The sequence below is a fragment of the Lolium rigidum genome, chromosome 5 (assembly GCF_022539505.1).
Source record: "Lolium rigidum isolate FL_2022 chromosome 5, APGP_CSIRO_Lrig_0.1, whole genome shotgun sequence".
Lineage (NCBI taxonomy): Eukaryota > Viridiplantae > Streptophyta > Magnoliopsida > Poales > Poaceae > Lolium > Lolium rigidum.
In genome coordinates, this window is record NC_061512.1 from 268,239,606 (window position 1) to 268,256,348 (window position 16,743).

The following is a 16,743-nucleotide window of genomic DNA, read 5'->3' on the forward strand; positions in this document are numbered from 1 at the left end:
CCAATAAATTCACGCAAAACATGGTTCATTAGTCTCATGAAAGTGCTAGGTGCATTAGTTAACCCAAAAGGCATTACTAACCACTCATATAAACCAAATTTTGTTTTAAAGGCTGTTTTCCACTCATCCCCTTCTTTCATCCTAATTTGATGATAACCACTACGCAAATCAATCTTAGAGAACACAGCAGCACCACTCAATTCATCTAGCATATCCTCTAAACGGGGAATAGGATGACGATATCGAATAGTAATGTTGTTTATAGCTCTACAATCTACGCACATACGCCAAGTACCATCTTTCTTAGGAACTAGAATAACAGGAACAGCACAAGGACTAAGGCTTATGCGGATATAACCTTTGTCGAGTAGCGCTTGTACTTGCTTTTGTATCTCCTTCGTCTCGTCGGGATTAGTGCGATATGGCGCCCTATTGGGTAGCGATGCTCCGGGAATCAAGTCAATTTGATGCTCAATACCTCGCAATGGTGGTAGTCCTGCGGGTACCTCCTCCGGAAACACGTCGCCGAATTCCGCAAAACACTAGAAACACCAAGAGGAAGAGGGGTCATGTCGTTAGAAACCAAAACCGTACCCCTGTACAAAAGCACAAGAGGCATGGCCGTAGGATCCTCACTAAATTCTCTCATGTCTTCTTTGGTGGCTAATGAGACTAAGGAATTCACTCTCTCACTTTTCGTTATATCACTCACGGCATTACAATTCTCTCGCCTATCTATGGATGCATCCTCCAAATTCACTTCAATCTTCTGACGAGACTCATTGACAATCTGTTGTGGTGACATAGGCTGTAAGTTAATTTTCTTGCCCTTGTACTCCAAGTGATATGTATTGGCTCGGCCATTGTGTTGCACAGAACGGTCATAGAGCCAAGGCCGACCCAATAAGAGGTGACAAACCGTCATAGGAACCACATCAAAATCAATGCAATCCTTATACGGTCCAATCTCAAACTCAACACGCACCATATGGTTTACCTTCATCTCACCATTGTCGCTCAACCACTGAATATAATATGGATGCGGGTGCGGTAGGTACTTCAACTTCAGCTTGGTGCATAACTCCTTGCTTGCTAAATTGCGGCAACTCCCGCCATCAATAATGACCTTGCAAGCCTTGTCAGGACCAACCAAAGCTTTGGTTTGGAACAAATTGCAACGCTGAGTAGATGCACTAGGCAACACATTAAGAGCACGCTGCGACACAACAATGGTACGAGCATCGAAGGATATGCATCTTCACCATCGGTGTCATAGTCATCATCGTCCGGAGCATTTGGATCAACATCATCTCCGAGTCTCATACTCATTGTCCTCATTGATAAACATGACTTTGCGGTTAGGACAATCTCTCTTGAAGTGACCCTTGCCACCACATGTATGGCAAAGCATATCGCGGTTGCGCGTTGTAGACATACCAGAACCACTCGTACTTGCCGCAGATTCGGACTTCTTTGCATTAGATACATTGGAGACCGGTTTACTAGGCGGAGTAGAGGAAGGAACGGAGCGCGTTGATGGTGCCGGCGCCGTAGAGGGCGCGCGGGGTGTAAAACGCCCAGCTCCCGTAGCACGTCCTTTAACCTTTGCTTCTTCGACCAACTGTGATTCAGCTTCTCTTGCATGATGTAACAATTGATTCATATCGGTGTAGGTGTAATGACGAACAATGCCTTTAACGTCGTACTTCAATCCATTGAGAAAACGCTGCATTGTCATCTCTAGAGACTCACGGACACGACCACGCTGCATAAGCATCTCCATCTCCATGTAGTACTCATCAACAGTCTTCACACCTTGCCTCAATAGTGTTAGCTTATCAAATATATTCCGCATGTAATTTGTAGGCACAAAACGAGAAGTCATAACCTCCTTCATCGCACGCCATGTACGGATAGGTTGTGCACTATCTTCGTCGCGGTTACGAATCAAAGAATCCCACCAACGTAATGCATAACCATCAAATTCAGAAGAAGCAAGCTTGATCTTCTTATCTTCAGAGTAGTTGGGATGTAAACTCCATAACTTCTCAATCTTAAGCTCCCAAGTGAGATATTCTTCAACATCAGCTCCTCCTTCAAACTTGGGTATGGAAAACTTGGGCTTACCCAATCCATCTTCCTCATCTTGCCCACGACCATTACGGCCAAGTGGAGCCCAACCACGCGGACGATGACCACGAGGCGCACCACGAGCATTGTGTACGTCATCTTCAAGCTCAGGGTCTTCATCATCGTCTTGTTGTTGTTGTGCGGTCAAATTCTCAATAGCGAGGCGCATATCGGCAAGATTGCGGCTGTATATCGATCATTTGATCAGCCAAACCGGTGACGGTGACATTAGTAGCATCCAACGTCTGTTTGATCTCGTCAAGCTGTACCCTTAAGCTCATCATCCTTAGTGCGGAATTCACGTCGCATCTCGTTACGAAGAGCTTCATACTCCCTCCATGTGATGATATCTCGCCGAATTCTTGTTTTCTCGATTAACAATCTTAGTATCACTAGCGAGACATGATTAGTAGGTTAGTGCACTAAATCAAAAATATATGGTGGTACTCTCACAACTCACTCAAAACTGATAAGAAAAGGAAATCTTACCGTTCCAAAGTAAATTAGTGTTGCTCACCACTTGTAGTAACAACTAGTGCACGGATGTAGCGAAGCGAATATCAAGGGTATAAGAACAATCACACGACAAAGCAGGATATATGTGGGGCTGTAGGTAGGCTACCTATTTGCACCAATAACAAGCTCTAGCGCTGACCGTAGACAACCAATGATACTCACACAAGGCGATATAATGGGGCAATGCAACTATATGTGGGAAAGGTTGCAATGCACAAGAGAGACGCTAGCAAAGCTCAACGAGACAGGCACAAGATTGCTCAACTACGAGTGCGAGTAAAGAAAACTTAGGCCTTTCACTTGATTCAACTAGCACGACACTTTTCTTTTTGTATTTTTCTTTTTGTATAACACACGCAGCTATGTAGCTCTTTTTGCTTCTTTTCAATTTTCTCTTTTTTTTTTTTTTTGAAGACTCAACTCCTTGATAACACGGCCAACAAGATATGCAAAGCACCAAAACCCTAATGAGCAGCCTATCGAGCGGTAAAACTAGTCTCTTCTGGGGAAGTTCCTAGTCACGTATATCGAAAGGCTGTAGCTATGGTTTGGACAAACACACTGTATGCTATGTGGACTCGGAGTAAACAAAAACTGACTCTAGATGACAAACTAGATGAAAAGAAAACACAAACCCTAACAATTCTACTAGAAGAAAGATAAAGGTACACAAAAACAACTACGAAAAGCAACTAAAACTCGAAATTAGTGCAATCTAAGGCGATGGCAAACCCTAACCCTAACTTTTTATGGCTTTTTCTGGATAGGACAACACTCACAACTCAACTATGGGGTGGATTGTGGATAGCTTACCGAGGAAAACTGGAACTCTGATACCAAGATGATAAGGGGAGGCCCGATCTTCTCAGTAAGCAACGGTGGTGATGATGATCACGGAGTGATGGCAGCGGAGAAACACGACGATGTAGTGGATGATAACTTGTATGACGCAACGAGATCTCTCGATTGGTCCCTGTCGCCAGATGCAACAGCTCTCAATCCTGCAAGATATTCGCAACTCCACACACTTGCGCACGTAGCCGCCGACCACGAAGCGGTAAGTTGCAACCGTCTAATTCCCAATGGAACAGCAGATCACACAAGACTTAAACAGGATCTACACAATATCCAAGCAATATGGTGTAGGGAATTCAATAGTTTTGCGGGGCAAACAACTAAGAACTAGGGTTTATCTTAAACGTGGTCTAAAACAGCTAGGGGGCGTCCCGGGCACTTATATAGGTGTCGGGACGAGTTCAGTCGAAAAGATACAAGAATAACCGACCCGGAATAGATCTGGTCGAGACAGGACTCGGACTGGTCCGGTCCGGGATCCGGTCGACCAGGCTGTGGACCGGACGGTCCGGTTTGTGGTCCGGTCAACCGGACCGTGGACCGGACGGTCCGGTCGGTGGTCCGGTCAACCGCTCGGAAACCGGAAGCTGCGAAGATTTCCGGTCTCGCCCGGTACGATAAATTTCCTCCGGTTGGTGGCCGGTTTACGACCGGTCGACCGGGCCGAGGACCGGGCTGGCCGGTCCAGGGGCCGGTCGGACCGGGTTCCGGACCGGCCTGGACTTCTTCTTCTCCTCTCGCGCATTCCTCCCGCTCCTCCCTCGCGCGTCCATGAGATATCTTCATGTCCAGCTCCATGTCCAGCTTCACGACCCTCTTGACGTCCGTCTTCATGTCCAGCTGCTCCTCTCCTCGTGCGATGCTTGTCTCCTCTTGATACCCGATGATACATAAGTAATAGGACTTAGGCGAGTATAAAGTTCTCATCAATCAAAGTACCGTTTAGAAACAAATTCACCTGTTGTTTAAGTAGCTTCGCACGAGCTCTTGTAATTGGTCCAATCCGAACTTCATTGGACTTGAGCTTCACAGCAGATTCATCTTCATTTGTTAATGACGGAGGTAGTAGTGAGGTAGGGATGTCCTCATCAGGAGGTGCACAACATTACAGGCTGTGGCAGATGTTATTGTTACCAAGAGCATTCATTCAAACACTCCTTTTGTTTTGGAAGAGATGGGACTTCTTTTTTAAACGGCCGCAAAAGATCCAATCTCAGTTTCATTACTAATTTATATGATGCTTAGACAACTATACATTTGGCGGGTTACCACGAACAGCATATGGTCAGATAATCGCATTGCACCAGAGAAGTAAAATGTTTGAACTGAAGTCGTTTTGACTAAAGCAGAGGACCGAAAAATATCATGGTCTCCGGTGCAGCAATCTGCACTTGACAGACCAGAAGTACACTACTATTTTCCATGTTCATTCCAAGGAATATTTCTCTGTTACTCATGGAAATCTTATGCGCTACTTCTAGAACATTTTGGGGGGCTCTAGCTAGTGTTTCTTGCCTCCAGCAAACTGATGTTCACCGATCATGCTATGCCCCCCATGTGTAAATCTGTGCAGGTTAAGTTACAGGATGTGATTCGTCAGCTCGTCGGGCAAGTCCCAGAGCGCGCGGTCGGAGCCAAAAATCCCCGACATGTCGGATCCTCCCTTGCCTCCCTCCGACGGCAGGGTCTAAGAGGCCGTGCGGTGATGGCATCGTGGCCTCGCGGAACGGCCTGAGATGCCGCCGCCGGCATAACGCTTGGTCTACGAGACGCTCGAACGCGGCAGCCGGATGGATCAGACAGAGGAGAGAAGATAGAAGGGAGAGGACGCACTGACCTTCAATCAAAGAAAATACGCCGAATCGCCCGACGGCCGCCGCCACCAGTCGGCAGATGTTCGCGAGCTCTTGTTGGAGAAGAGACGGGATCGGGAGGTGCGGATATGGAAGGTGCGGGAGATTTAGAGGGAGTTACAATAATCTTTTTTATTTACATTTTAAGTAACCCATTGAACGGTTTAGTTTCTATGAGAGGTGGGGTTAATAAACTAGTACAATGCCATCCCGAACTTCCTGGCTTAAAAATGTGAGAACAACGCGCGCGAAATCAGAAAACGCTGAAAAAAATCGGAGGGAACAAAAAATATCGGAGGGAAAGGGGGAATACAAGAAAAAGAAAAATGGAGAAAAATTAAAATAGACTTCAATCGCCCCAATTATGCCTGATTAATTTGGGTGGCGTGTAGTGTATCCCCCGTCTGCACCAAGACATGTGGTTGGTTCCCAGGATCGAGCAGTGTTTTTTTAATGAGTTCTATAGTTGTACTACTACTAGATACGAAACCACAATCAGCAACAAAAATCGTTACAGGCTTACAGCCCACAATTTTTTAAAAGAAGCCCACAATCGTCAAAGGGAAATTTAGGACTTTTCTAAAAAAGGAAAATTTATGATTTATAAAAAAAGAAATTTAGGACATACTACCTAAGATTAATTGAAAAGGTAACGCTAAAAGGTAATGCTTATCTATCACTATTGATATATTTTCTAAGGTTTATTATGTTTAAGCTATATTATGTATAGGACAAAGGTAAAGAAACCAGCTAGTAAAGTTATCCAATTATGCATACCACTTCACTATTGGCGTGTCCCAACGCATAGACTGCAACGCATGAAATTCGTTGTCACGTGTATTGTACCCAACGGATAGACTTACCAACGCAAATATCCGTAGCTACGTCGATATTTTACAGCGCATTTGTAAAGCGTTGCAAAGTATGCGATGCTGTATGGGGGAGCTTGTTGTAGTGCCGGAGGAAGTTTCTCCGCACACCAACTCCACCCACAAAGATGACCATAGACCACATCCTTATTGAGGGAGACAACGGCCCTCCCCATCGATCCTAGCCCCGACCTCTGGAGCTGAAGAGCAATGAGGATGAACCCTACATAGCACCAGATCTGGCTGAGAAGATCTAGTACTCTGCTCCAAAATAATGGCAAAAAGCCAATCTCTGGCATGCAGCCAACACTCCTAAACTACTCTATACAAGCTGAGCAACCCTTCCTTCTCTCCTCCAAATGGCTACGCCGCTGGATTCGAGTTGGATGAGCGCTCAGTGGAAGGAGGAGACTCTCAAGGTTCCTGCAGCAAGGAGAGAAAAAGAAAGAAGAGAAAATAAGCAAGCCTAACTGGTAGAGTCATATAGACAATCAACTTGATAAAGCAAATGAAAAGTTCAACCGTTAAAATGAGACTGGTCATATCAGTTACACAAAATCAACAATTCAGAAATTAAGGAGAACTTTACATAAGGTAAGGTAGTATATCAAAAATTAAAATACTGAGCCACTAGAGGTCCACATTACCTGACGCAATTTCAGGTGCTTTACCTTTTTATATTGTTAAGGACACTAATATATTTGCATTATGTCAGAGTTCTAGTTGTAATTCATGTTATTCTTGAAGCGCAGTTGCAGGAGCTTTACCTTGTTTCTCCAAGATCATAATCAGTTATAGCTGTAATTCATTAAGTATGAGGCAATTACCTCTTAATTCGAAAAAAGGAACTATTAGTGCTTGTAGATTTATAAATGAAGACAAAAAGTCTTTGCACTGCCCCATTTATTTTATTCATGACCATTGGCAAGTGACTTTATATTTCGGAATGTGAGAATAATTTTTTTAACGTATAAACTATTTGAACAAATATTGGTGTTGTATCTAAATAGAGACATGATGTTCCAGAAGCTCTAGCATGTCATGGCATCATAAAACTGGACTTATATGTTTCCTTAAAGACTCGTCTATTCGAAAGTAGCAACTTCTTTCCCAAATCCTCGCAATCCTACACCATCTTCATCATACATATTGTGTGGGCAGACCAATCATGCATATCATGGTAGAACAAGCTTGGAGCCCTTGGTGATATATTATATAGAAAATATAGACATGTGTTGAGTATGTGTGGTTAACTGGAATCCGTCCTTGAACTATGCCTTTGCAAGCCATGTGGTACCTTAATTATGGTGTTTGTCTTCAAATGTACCTACTGATATGTAAGTTGGGAATATTTTATATTTTGTTACTTTCTATTTACCGCAAAAAAAACTAAGAGACATGCCACATACCCATGTGCTTGCCTTCAGTTCTTCGCATGTGAACTGAAACCCAATCTCCACTGGCGAACCAAAAAATGAACTAGAGGGTGGGCACACTTCAAAAAATTACACTTACATATTTTCCATTTAAAATTAACCAGATGGGAAATGTAAATAGTCAATAAAGGGTCATAACATAAAAGTTGAGTAATTTACAAGATATTTTATACAAAAAAAATTATAAACTTCTACTAAACTTATTGTTTTCACATTATAGTCTTATCGAGTACAACTTTAGATAACTTAGATTCCTTAATTAACCACATAATATTATTTTCGGATATTAGTTTTACGTTGTACGGTTGTAATATATATAATGCATAGTTTTCTTGTGCTAATTCAAATCTATGTTGCAATAAAGTTTTTCTTAAACTATTTTTCACCTACTGTGAACATTATATGGTGTATTTATATACGTACATATGTGTGTTGGTGTATATATTAATATCCACAAACACTATGATAGAGATCTACAAATCGTACAATCAAATAAATATCTTAGTTTTGGTTTTGATTTATTATTAGGTACCTATACTTATAGAAATTTATAACCATTGACATTTTTTTCTTGCAAGTTAGATTCCGTAGTTAGTTGACAACATGTGCTTATTCTGCGCATGGTATTGGAATTGCAAATACGATGTCTTGAAAAAATAAACACCAACATGGGTTGAGGACGCGCATACAATTTCAAGTAAAATTTTAGGAGGCTAAATTAACTGATAATTCTTGAAAAGCAATTAGGCAAGCAACTTGGTGTCCAATGTGGGTCAACAATTGCAACCCTCTGATTGCAGTGGATGGGAGTGTCCGCTGGTGGCACCTTGCTTGAAATTGGTGCCTTCTCGCGTTGCAAGACACTGCCGAGCGGACGAGCATGCGCTGCAACCTCAGGTACGCTGCCCGCCGGTCGATGGTGCGGAGTTGGGTATGCTCAGTCGTGCTCCCGCCATGAGCATATGAGTGTGGGATGGACCTCAAACAAGAGGAGAAGTGTAGAAATCGTTCCAATAAAATGTACAAAAGTTATTGTATGGGCTATTAGATCAGAGGTGCCTAAATGCTGATATGATAGTCATTTTTTTTCAGAAAATCAGCCCACCCTCTAAGTCTGCCCATGCATGTCTCCCCGTCATATTTTGGAGTGTATATTTAAATCACCGGAATTTTGAACAACTAAATGTAGAGTTTGCACTATTTAAATTTGCGCAACCTCAGTGAAATATTGGTGTTATCTTAGTTTACATGTTATATATGGAGTGAAATGGAGCTGATTATCGTTAGGTGTTAATCCAAAGGCTTGGAAAATTTGATGTAGATTTATGAAAATCGTAGGCGATTTAAAAATATTGCTTGCCTGAGCACTCTCTGCATGGACTGCAATTTCACCTGCCCCGGGAAATTAATGCATCTAAAGCTGATGCCGTAGTTGCAGCTTGTGTCACAGCTGGTTGATCGATATGCCTCAAGCATGAACCGCTCCTTAGTGCTGGTGTCGAAGTAATAACTATCCAAGGTACTCATCATAGAACATCATGTTTGGTGGGTACTCAGCTGCCGCTGCACTGCTCTGATCATGGCCCCAGCTCACGGCAGTGGTGCGAACCTCCTCCGCGAAACCTGCGTGTGAAGCTGCTGCTGAACATTATCGCTCCCAGCAGCACCGCCATTATCAGCATACACTAGCCAATTGATACAACTGCCCTGCTGCCCCATCGTAACTCCAATCAACTTTGACAGCACAAATATAAAGTTCAACCGTTATACTGGGACTTGTCATATCAGTTCTACAAAATCAGCAATTCAAATGTTAAGGAAAACCCTACAGGAGGTAAGATTGAATATCTAAAATTAAAATGCTGAGCATGCAGTATACTAGAGCAGTATTTTAGCTTCAGACCATAATGACAGGAAATATACTAAAGTAATAAAGCATAGCAAGAGTGCATTAGCTCCGACCATAACGACAGAAAACCCATGTACAAGCAAAATATAAAGTCATCTGACACCTAGAGCACGCTAGCAGTGCCCCACTACTGGAAAGAACAGACATTCTTCTAGCTTTGCAGCTTAATACATTTCAGTGAAACTGCTACATCCTGAAATCAATGCTTATCATGCCTTTCCTACTTTAGCTTCCAGTGAAGCTACATCCTGAAATCCATGACACAGACGGTGTTGTTGGAGAAGCAGGCTGCTAACTTGCTGCCTTCCTTGTTCCAACACACTTCAAAAATGCCACCGCTCCCTCTAAATGTCTTCACGATCCTGCCTTCTTTGACGGACCATATATGCAGGCTTTGATCCAGGGACCCACTGGCCAGGTACTCGCCATTAGGGCTAAATGCCACAGAATAAACTGGCTGCACGTGGCCAGCCAAGCTGTACAGAAGGTGTCCTTGCTCAACATCCCATAGCTTGATAGTCGAGTCAAACGATGCGCTCGCCAAAAGCAGCTGTTGATTGGGATTGCTTGTTCCTGGACCTGTTGGGCTCCATCTAATGGTGTATACCTCCTTACTATGCTCCTTAAAATCATACACACATTTGTCCTGCTTCACACTCCATATCTTTGCAGTACAATCATCAGAACAAGATGCCAACAAAGAACCAGTTGGATCCCACTTGATAGCATTAACTTCTTTCTGGTGGCCGCTGAATGTTTTAACTGGGCGTGGATCCCCAATCTTGCAAAAGTAGATCATGTTGTCATTTGAGCATGTTGCAAAAGAGCTATTGTTTCGCCAATCGACATCTAGTGTTGGAGCTGAATGAAATTCATATTGCTGCTTGCACTCCCATGTCTTTGTATCCCACACAATAGCAGTTTTGTCCACACTGCCACTTAGGAGACAATCGCCTTTCCTATTCCATTTCAGAGAAAATATAGGTCCCTTGTGTCTGGACAAAGTCTGCTTTAACTCCCCATCTCTACTCCATATTCTTGCCTGCCCATCATAGGAGCCCGTGGCTAGCAGTGTTCCTTCCCCATTCCAGTCAAGCGTGGTGACATCCTTGCTCTTCTCGTTAGTCCTGCCCTTGAAATTTTTTAGAACATGAACACTTGCAGGAGATGGTTGAATGGAACCACATGGACCATCAGGAATTGTCCAAATTCTAGCAGTTGAGTCTCCTGACCCAGAAGCTAGAAGGGAGCCGGTTGGGCTCCATGCACAAGCAAACACCTCCGAACTGTGTCCTTCCAAAACGGTAACATCCGCACTAAGAATTTCCTGAGGAGTTGTAGTTACATCCATTGGTGTAGGACCTGCACTGGCAAGGGAATCCTCTTCATGCTTAAACTTATCAATGCGCTCTGTGTTCTGTTTTTCCCTTTCCTTCTCCTTCTCTTCCACCCTGTCTCTTTCGGTTCTGTCTTTTTCCCTCTCTTTGTCTTTTTCTTTGCCGTGGCGCTCTCTCTCCCGTTCACCTGCAAGACGATTTTCATGATCCTCGATCATGCATTCTTTCTCCTTTCCCTTGTCCTTGTCAACGTCAATCTGAAGCCTCTCCCTTTTTTTCCTCTTGACGATCCGTTGCAACTCTTCAACATCTTTTGTGATGATTTCAAGAGGTTCCAGAAGGGCAAAATCCTTCTCAGCTTCTTCATCATTTTCATCAGTATTTGCTTCTAACTCTATGTACTGGAGGCCTTTCTGCACGACAGTGATAAGAGCACCAGGGGGGACAACATTTCCATCTATCCCACCTTTATGTAGCCCTGCTTCATACCCTAAAGTAAACGCGGCATGAACAAAACCTGGAAGTGTTGGTTGGAAGAAACAATATTATCAGTGAAAGGTGAAAACCATGCGTTCAAACATAACTACTACAGATAGCAATTCTAGAAGCGCGCAATGGAAATGCAGATGGCACGGAATACATCATGAAGAATAATAAGAAAGAGCTGAAACGGTAGAGCATGACAAGAACGGGACAGAAGTTGAGAGGCCCTGAGAAAAAAAAAACACCCTTCCCTCAATGCACGGAGGAGACCAAATGCTTACAGAAAATCAACAGAACCCAAATAAAAAATCACCAATAGCTCTCGCTGAGTTTGACTAATGAAGTGCATGAATTCCGCATTTGCGGTCCAGTAAAAACCAATACCAGGGAAGAGGTGGACGAAACTAAAAGGGGTCATGTTCCACCATGAGCAAAGTTATTATCTAACACATGCTAGTATGTAAAGGGAAGCAAACTCCAAAAAGAAATTAGAAAGAGAAACAACACTGCATAACCTAGAACCGGATCCCAATCTAATGGTGTGTTTGGGAGAGAGGTCCACTCCACCTAGCTTCACTCCGTCTCTAAACTCCACTTCACCTATTAAGCTCTGATGAAGCTATTAAAAGGTTTGGGTAGCACGTTAGCTCCCGATTCACATTACAGAGGTTTTTTTTTGTGGAAGTGCCACAAAACCCCTGTTTTTACTTTACTCCACATGTGAAGTACTATTTTCCGTACTCTATCTCGAAGATGTATCCATCCGTTCCAGATACTTACAGGATACACTCATCAGCTAAGTGTACCCAAAAAATTATTAACAGCTGTTACCAAGAAGTGATGAAATCAACCAAAATCAAAGATCACGCATATCATTTTCCGGTCTTCTTTTCAAACACCATCAATTATTAACTGTTCGTCAGGTGCCGATGGATTGATTTGGTACCGATTACTACTGGCTTGCCGGAACTTCTGAACAAGTAGTGGTGAGGGCTTGAACGCGGACGAATTTCTCTAAATCAATTACCCAGCGCTCCCTGCAAGCTGAGCTCTGAAGGAAAACGTGCAGAAGCTAGTGTAGCTTGAACTCGAGAAAGAAAACGCAATTCCCCGTCCATCCTGACCTGTACAGCACCAAGATCGACCAAGGCAAATTCGTGAACACTGCAACCTGGAACCCCAACGGAACGAGAGAGAAGTAAAAGAAAGGGCCAGCCGTGGGGGCAAAACTAGATAAGAACCAGCGAGGGGAAAGGAGCAGACGGGCCACCGCCGGAAGGGAGGGGGCGAGGGGTCGGGGACGGACGGGACGGCGCAGGGGAGGAGCAACCGCCGGAGATGGTGGCGACGGAGGGGACGAGGCCTGGGATGTCGGGGGCGCCGGCCGAGCTCTAGAGGGGCCGAGACCGCCGCCGGAGACGGCGGCTAGATGCGCCACATGCCAAGGGATTTCTGCAAGAATCACCAGATCCCTACCCTCCCCGCCCACCAAATCTCACCATACCCACCACCAAGAAACCCTAAACCCTAAATCCGCGCAAATCGTGCCAGATCCTCTCGACCTAATAACCAATCAATCGAAAAGGGGGCGGATCGAAAAGGGAACGAACCGGACTCCTGGAGGTAGCGGAAGACGAGGAAGTTGAGCTCCGCCGAGGTGATCGCTCCCATCGTCGGAGCACGCCGGCGGCGGCAGCGGGGAAGCCGGGACTCGGGTAGGATAGAAGAAGAAAGCGATGTATTCGCAGGAGGAGCCGGGCCCCGGCCGGTTGACTTGTTCTTAAACTAATCGCTGCCTGGTCTCTGTGGCTTTTTTTTTCCTTAGCAAAATTGGGCCGTACAACATGGGCCGAGTAGGCAAATGGGTAAATGTCGTGGGCCACTAATAAGCCAGACTACCTAAAAAAATACATGTGAAATTTTAAGTTATTAAATTATTTAGGATTCTCAAAAAAAATATGTTTAGGATTGCGAAAATACCGAACTCAGCAACAAATAGTGGCAAACGGTCATTGTCCTTGTACACCTTGTTCTTGCTGATCCGCTAAATGGGTTTGAATATGAATTTGAACGTAGAGCAACCAATTTTCTAGCATACCGTGTTTTTGGAGTACTTTTTTTCTAAAGAGACTTTATAACTCTATTTCTTTTTGGAGTATTTTTCTTCAGAGAAATCTTAGAACTCAATTTTCACGTGAGGGTAACAAGAAAAATCTCGCTAAACCGCCTTCTATATGCGTTTCTTTTGTGTTTCCGCCCGAACAATCATCAGGAGAGCGGTTGACACGAGCAAGGAGGAGAATGTGGCCACTCACTTAAAACCAAGAGATCGCATTAGAGTGAGCATGAAGGAAATGTAACATAATGTTAGTGTGATGCCGCCTTGTCGTGTGGTGTGGGCGGCTTGTATACATGAGGTCTAGAGTAAGCAATGTAACTACTCTTTTTTTTAGTGCGGCCGTGTGAACAAATTTTCTCGGCGCTGGTCGCTGGAGTAAGCAGGAGCGGGCCAACGAGGGAAACTAGGTTAATAATATTGTGGGGCTCATTCTTGGGCCGAGCTTAGGAGTCCCCTATCATCCTTCGGTCGGGAGCTTCTATTCATCACAAGGTAAAACGATCAGGGCCGCCTCACAGGGCCCATATTCTATCCATGTCGGGGTATTTCACGCACCCAAGCATTATAGTTTAAACAGAATTGTTCTACAAATCGCATATTTTTCGAACATCTTTTCATAACCAAACAATCTTTTAGCTAGATCAAACATTTTCAAAATCTGGACATTTTTAAAAATGGATATTTTTAAATTCTGGACATTCAAAACAAAAAAATCCGAAAATTAACGGTTTTCAAAACTGAACATATTTAAAATTTTGAAAATCTAAACATTTTCGAAAAATTGAAACTCGCGGAGAACCAGAAAAAACTAGTTGGAAACTAGCTGAACTCACATAAAACCAATGAAAGCCGAAAACACCGCGGAAACAAGAAATACCGAAGAAAAACCAAATGTGCCTTATACTACATCACCCACACGGCTATACTTATCGGGGGTTGCTTTACACCGACCTGCTTGGTGGGGAGCGAACAGCCGCACACCCCCCCGGCCGTTGTTGGGCCCGGCCCACGATCCTGACTGGCTGTTTTCAGTCCGCTGATCCGACGTGGCTTGCTGGGCCTGGCCCAACAGCATCAGGTAAACGTTTTTCTTTTTTCGTTTCTTTTCTTTCTGGTAATTTTTTATAATTTGAATATTTTAAAAAATAAAAATTATCGAAATCTGAACTTTTAAATTTTAAAATAGAGCATTTATGATTTGACAAATTTATTAAGTTTTCGCTTTTTTAAAAATTTGAACAATTTTCAAATTCAAACAAATTTAAAATTTGAACAATTTTAAGTTTGAACAGTTTTAAGTTTGAACAATTTTCTAATATGAACAATTTTTAAGTTTAAACAATTTTCAAAATTGAACAATTTTTTAATTTGAACAATTTTCAAATTTGAACATTTTTTAATTTAAACAAATTTTAAATTTGAACATTTTTCAAATTTGAACAAATTATAAATTTGATTTTTAAAATTTAAACAGTTTAATTTTTCGGAATTTGAAAAAAGAAATAAAATAAATAAAAAAGAAATATAAACAGAAAATAAAAGAAAATAGAAAAACAAGCAAAAAAGAAAGAAAACGGATAAACAGAAAACGAAAATGGGCCGGGCCCTATACCCGACCAGGGTGTGCGGTGCTTCGTAAGCACCGACCTGGTCGGTGTATAGGATTCACCATACTTATCACCCATGTGCGTCGCCGCAAACGGGGGCCGCAGTACGCAGTGGATAGGATTCGCTTTGTTTTTTCGAGGAAACAGCCTGCTATCATGCCCATGCCTTGTGGACCCACCCAATCTTGTTCTTAAATACAAGAAAGAAATATGGAACGATATTTCTGGGCTCGCAATTAGGTTTATGCTGCTATCTATTTACGGATTAGCCCGTCTGGACTATTTCAATTGGGTTTCCCTTTTCACAGGAGGAAAACTCTTGCCACCCTTTTTTCTCTGTCTTTCTTGTGTTGCCGTGAGAACTTTGATAAGATTAATTAGTCTATGTTTTTTAGGGCGGAAAGAGAATGACCATCAACATCCTAGACTTAGTGAATGACTATAGTTGTTTTATTACGAAGTTCTAGACATTGTATCCTAGGTGGAGTCCTTCATCTGGTGTAATGTCGTTATCGGGGTGTTTTGATTATTGGACCGTGATGCTGACAACCTTGGTCGTGAGTATCTCATCCTTGTTCTGAACACTTGATTCTCCTTCCGTCTTGTTTTGTCCTACATTCCAGGTAAATAAAATAGATGATCAAATTAATGGTGCAACTGCTGCAGTTATAAATTTTTCAGTGTGCTCTAGCTTTCTAGTCATCTCATAGAAATCTTGCCGACGCTCTTTACCACGGAATTTTAGCTTTTTTAAAATCTGTGAGACGATTCTGTGTTGGGAATAATTACTAGCCTCTAAACATCAAGTTGATATTGCTTTTTTTTAACTGAAGTTGATATTGCTAATACTCTACATTGTAAAACATAATAGTACTACTTATCATGTCCTTTTTCTTGCGGGGGTACTTATCATGTCTATGAATTGGCATGTTTACACTGAAAGTGATGGTTACTGTCTTGGAGACCGCATCAATCGATATTCTAACAAACTTATGGCCACTTTAGGTAGAAATATTGTTTCATGCCAATGTAGATCATAATCACTTACAACTAACTGACCAAGACGAATTCAAGACGAACCAAGCCTGAGTTTAGCTACACGCCACCCACATCGAATTTCAGTTAACTATTTTTTCAATTAACTATTATTAATTGCATGTGTTCCTAGAACAAGACAATCAAGCAAAAAAAGTCACTACACCAAGTTCGAAGCTACTAGTACTCTACAGTACTCACTCTTTCCATGATTCGTGAGGTAGTTTTAATTTAACTAACCACGACAAGATTTATGAAATAGAGGAAGTATAATATTTTTTTTGAGGTAGAGGAAGTATAATATTTAGTACTGGATCCATGCCATGGCCTGGCCAACATGAGCTCCACTAAGTTCTCCCTCCAAGAGTCATTCCTATCCTCTCGCTTCTCCTCCAGGCGCTGCAAAATTATCTCCCCAAACGCCGATCTTGAGGTCGTCGTTGCCCATACCGCTATGCACCGTTTAACCAAGGTGACACACATCATTTGAAGCCGCCGCGCTCCAAGGTCCCAAATCCATCTAATCTCATCGATTTTCTATGTGTGCGGTGATGTAGCTGCTCTAAAACGCCACTGCCAAATCCTTTCTCCCAC

General features: G+C 42.9%; 1 protein-coding gene across 1 annotated transcript; it reads right to left on the bottom strand.

Annotated features, from left to right (window-relative positions):
• Positions 1 to 9,567: 9,567 nt before the first annotated feature.
• LOC124652419 (WD40 repeat-containing protein HOS15-like) lies at positions 9,568 to 13,123 on the bottom strand. The gene is made up of 2 exons (XM_047191429.1): positions 12,999 to 13,123; positions 9,568 to 11,422 (listed from the first exon to the last, which is right to left on the bottom strand). The coding sequence occupies exons 1-2, from the start codon at positions 13,057 to 13,059 to the stop codon at positions 9,810 to 9,812; spliced, it is 1,674 nt and encodes a 557-aa protein (XP_047047385.1). The 5' UTR covers positions 13,060 to 13,123; the 3' UTR covers positions 9,568 to 9,809.
• Positions 13,124 to 16,743: the final 3,620 nt, after the last annotated feature.

What these genes read in the sequence shown, in the direction of transcription:
- LOC124652419 (XM_047191429.1), bottom strand. Translation starts at nt 13,059, where the DNA reads ATGGGAGCGATCACCTCGGCGGAGCTCAACTTCCTCGTCTTCCGCTAC. An exon ending in CCGCTACCTCCAGGAGTCCG is followed by an intron (nt 11,423 to 12,998) that starts GTTCGTTCCCTT and finishes CAACACTTCCAG; the next exon opens with GTTTTGTTCATGCCGCGTTT.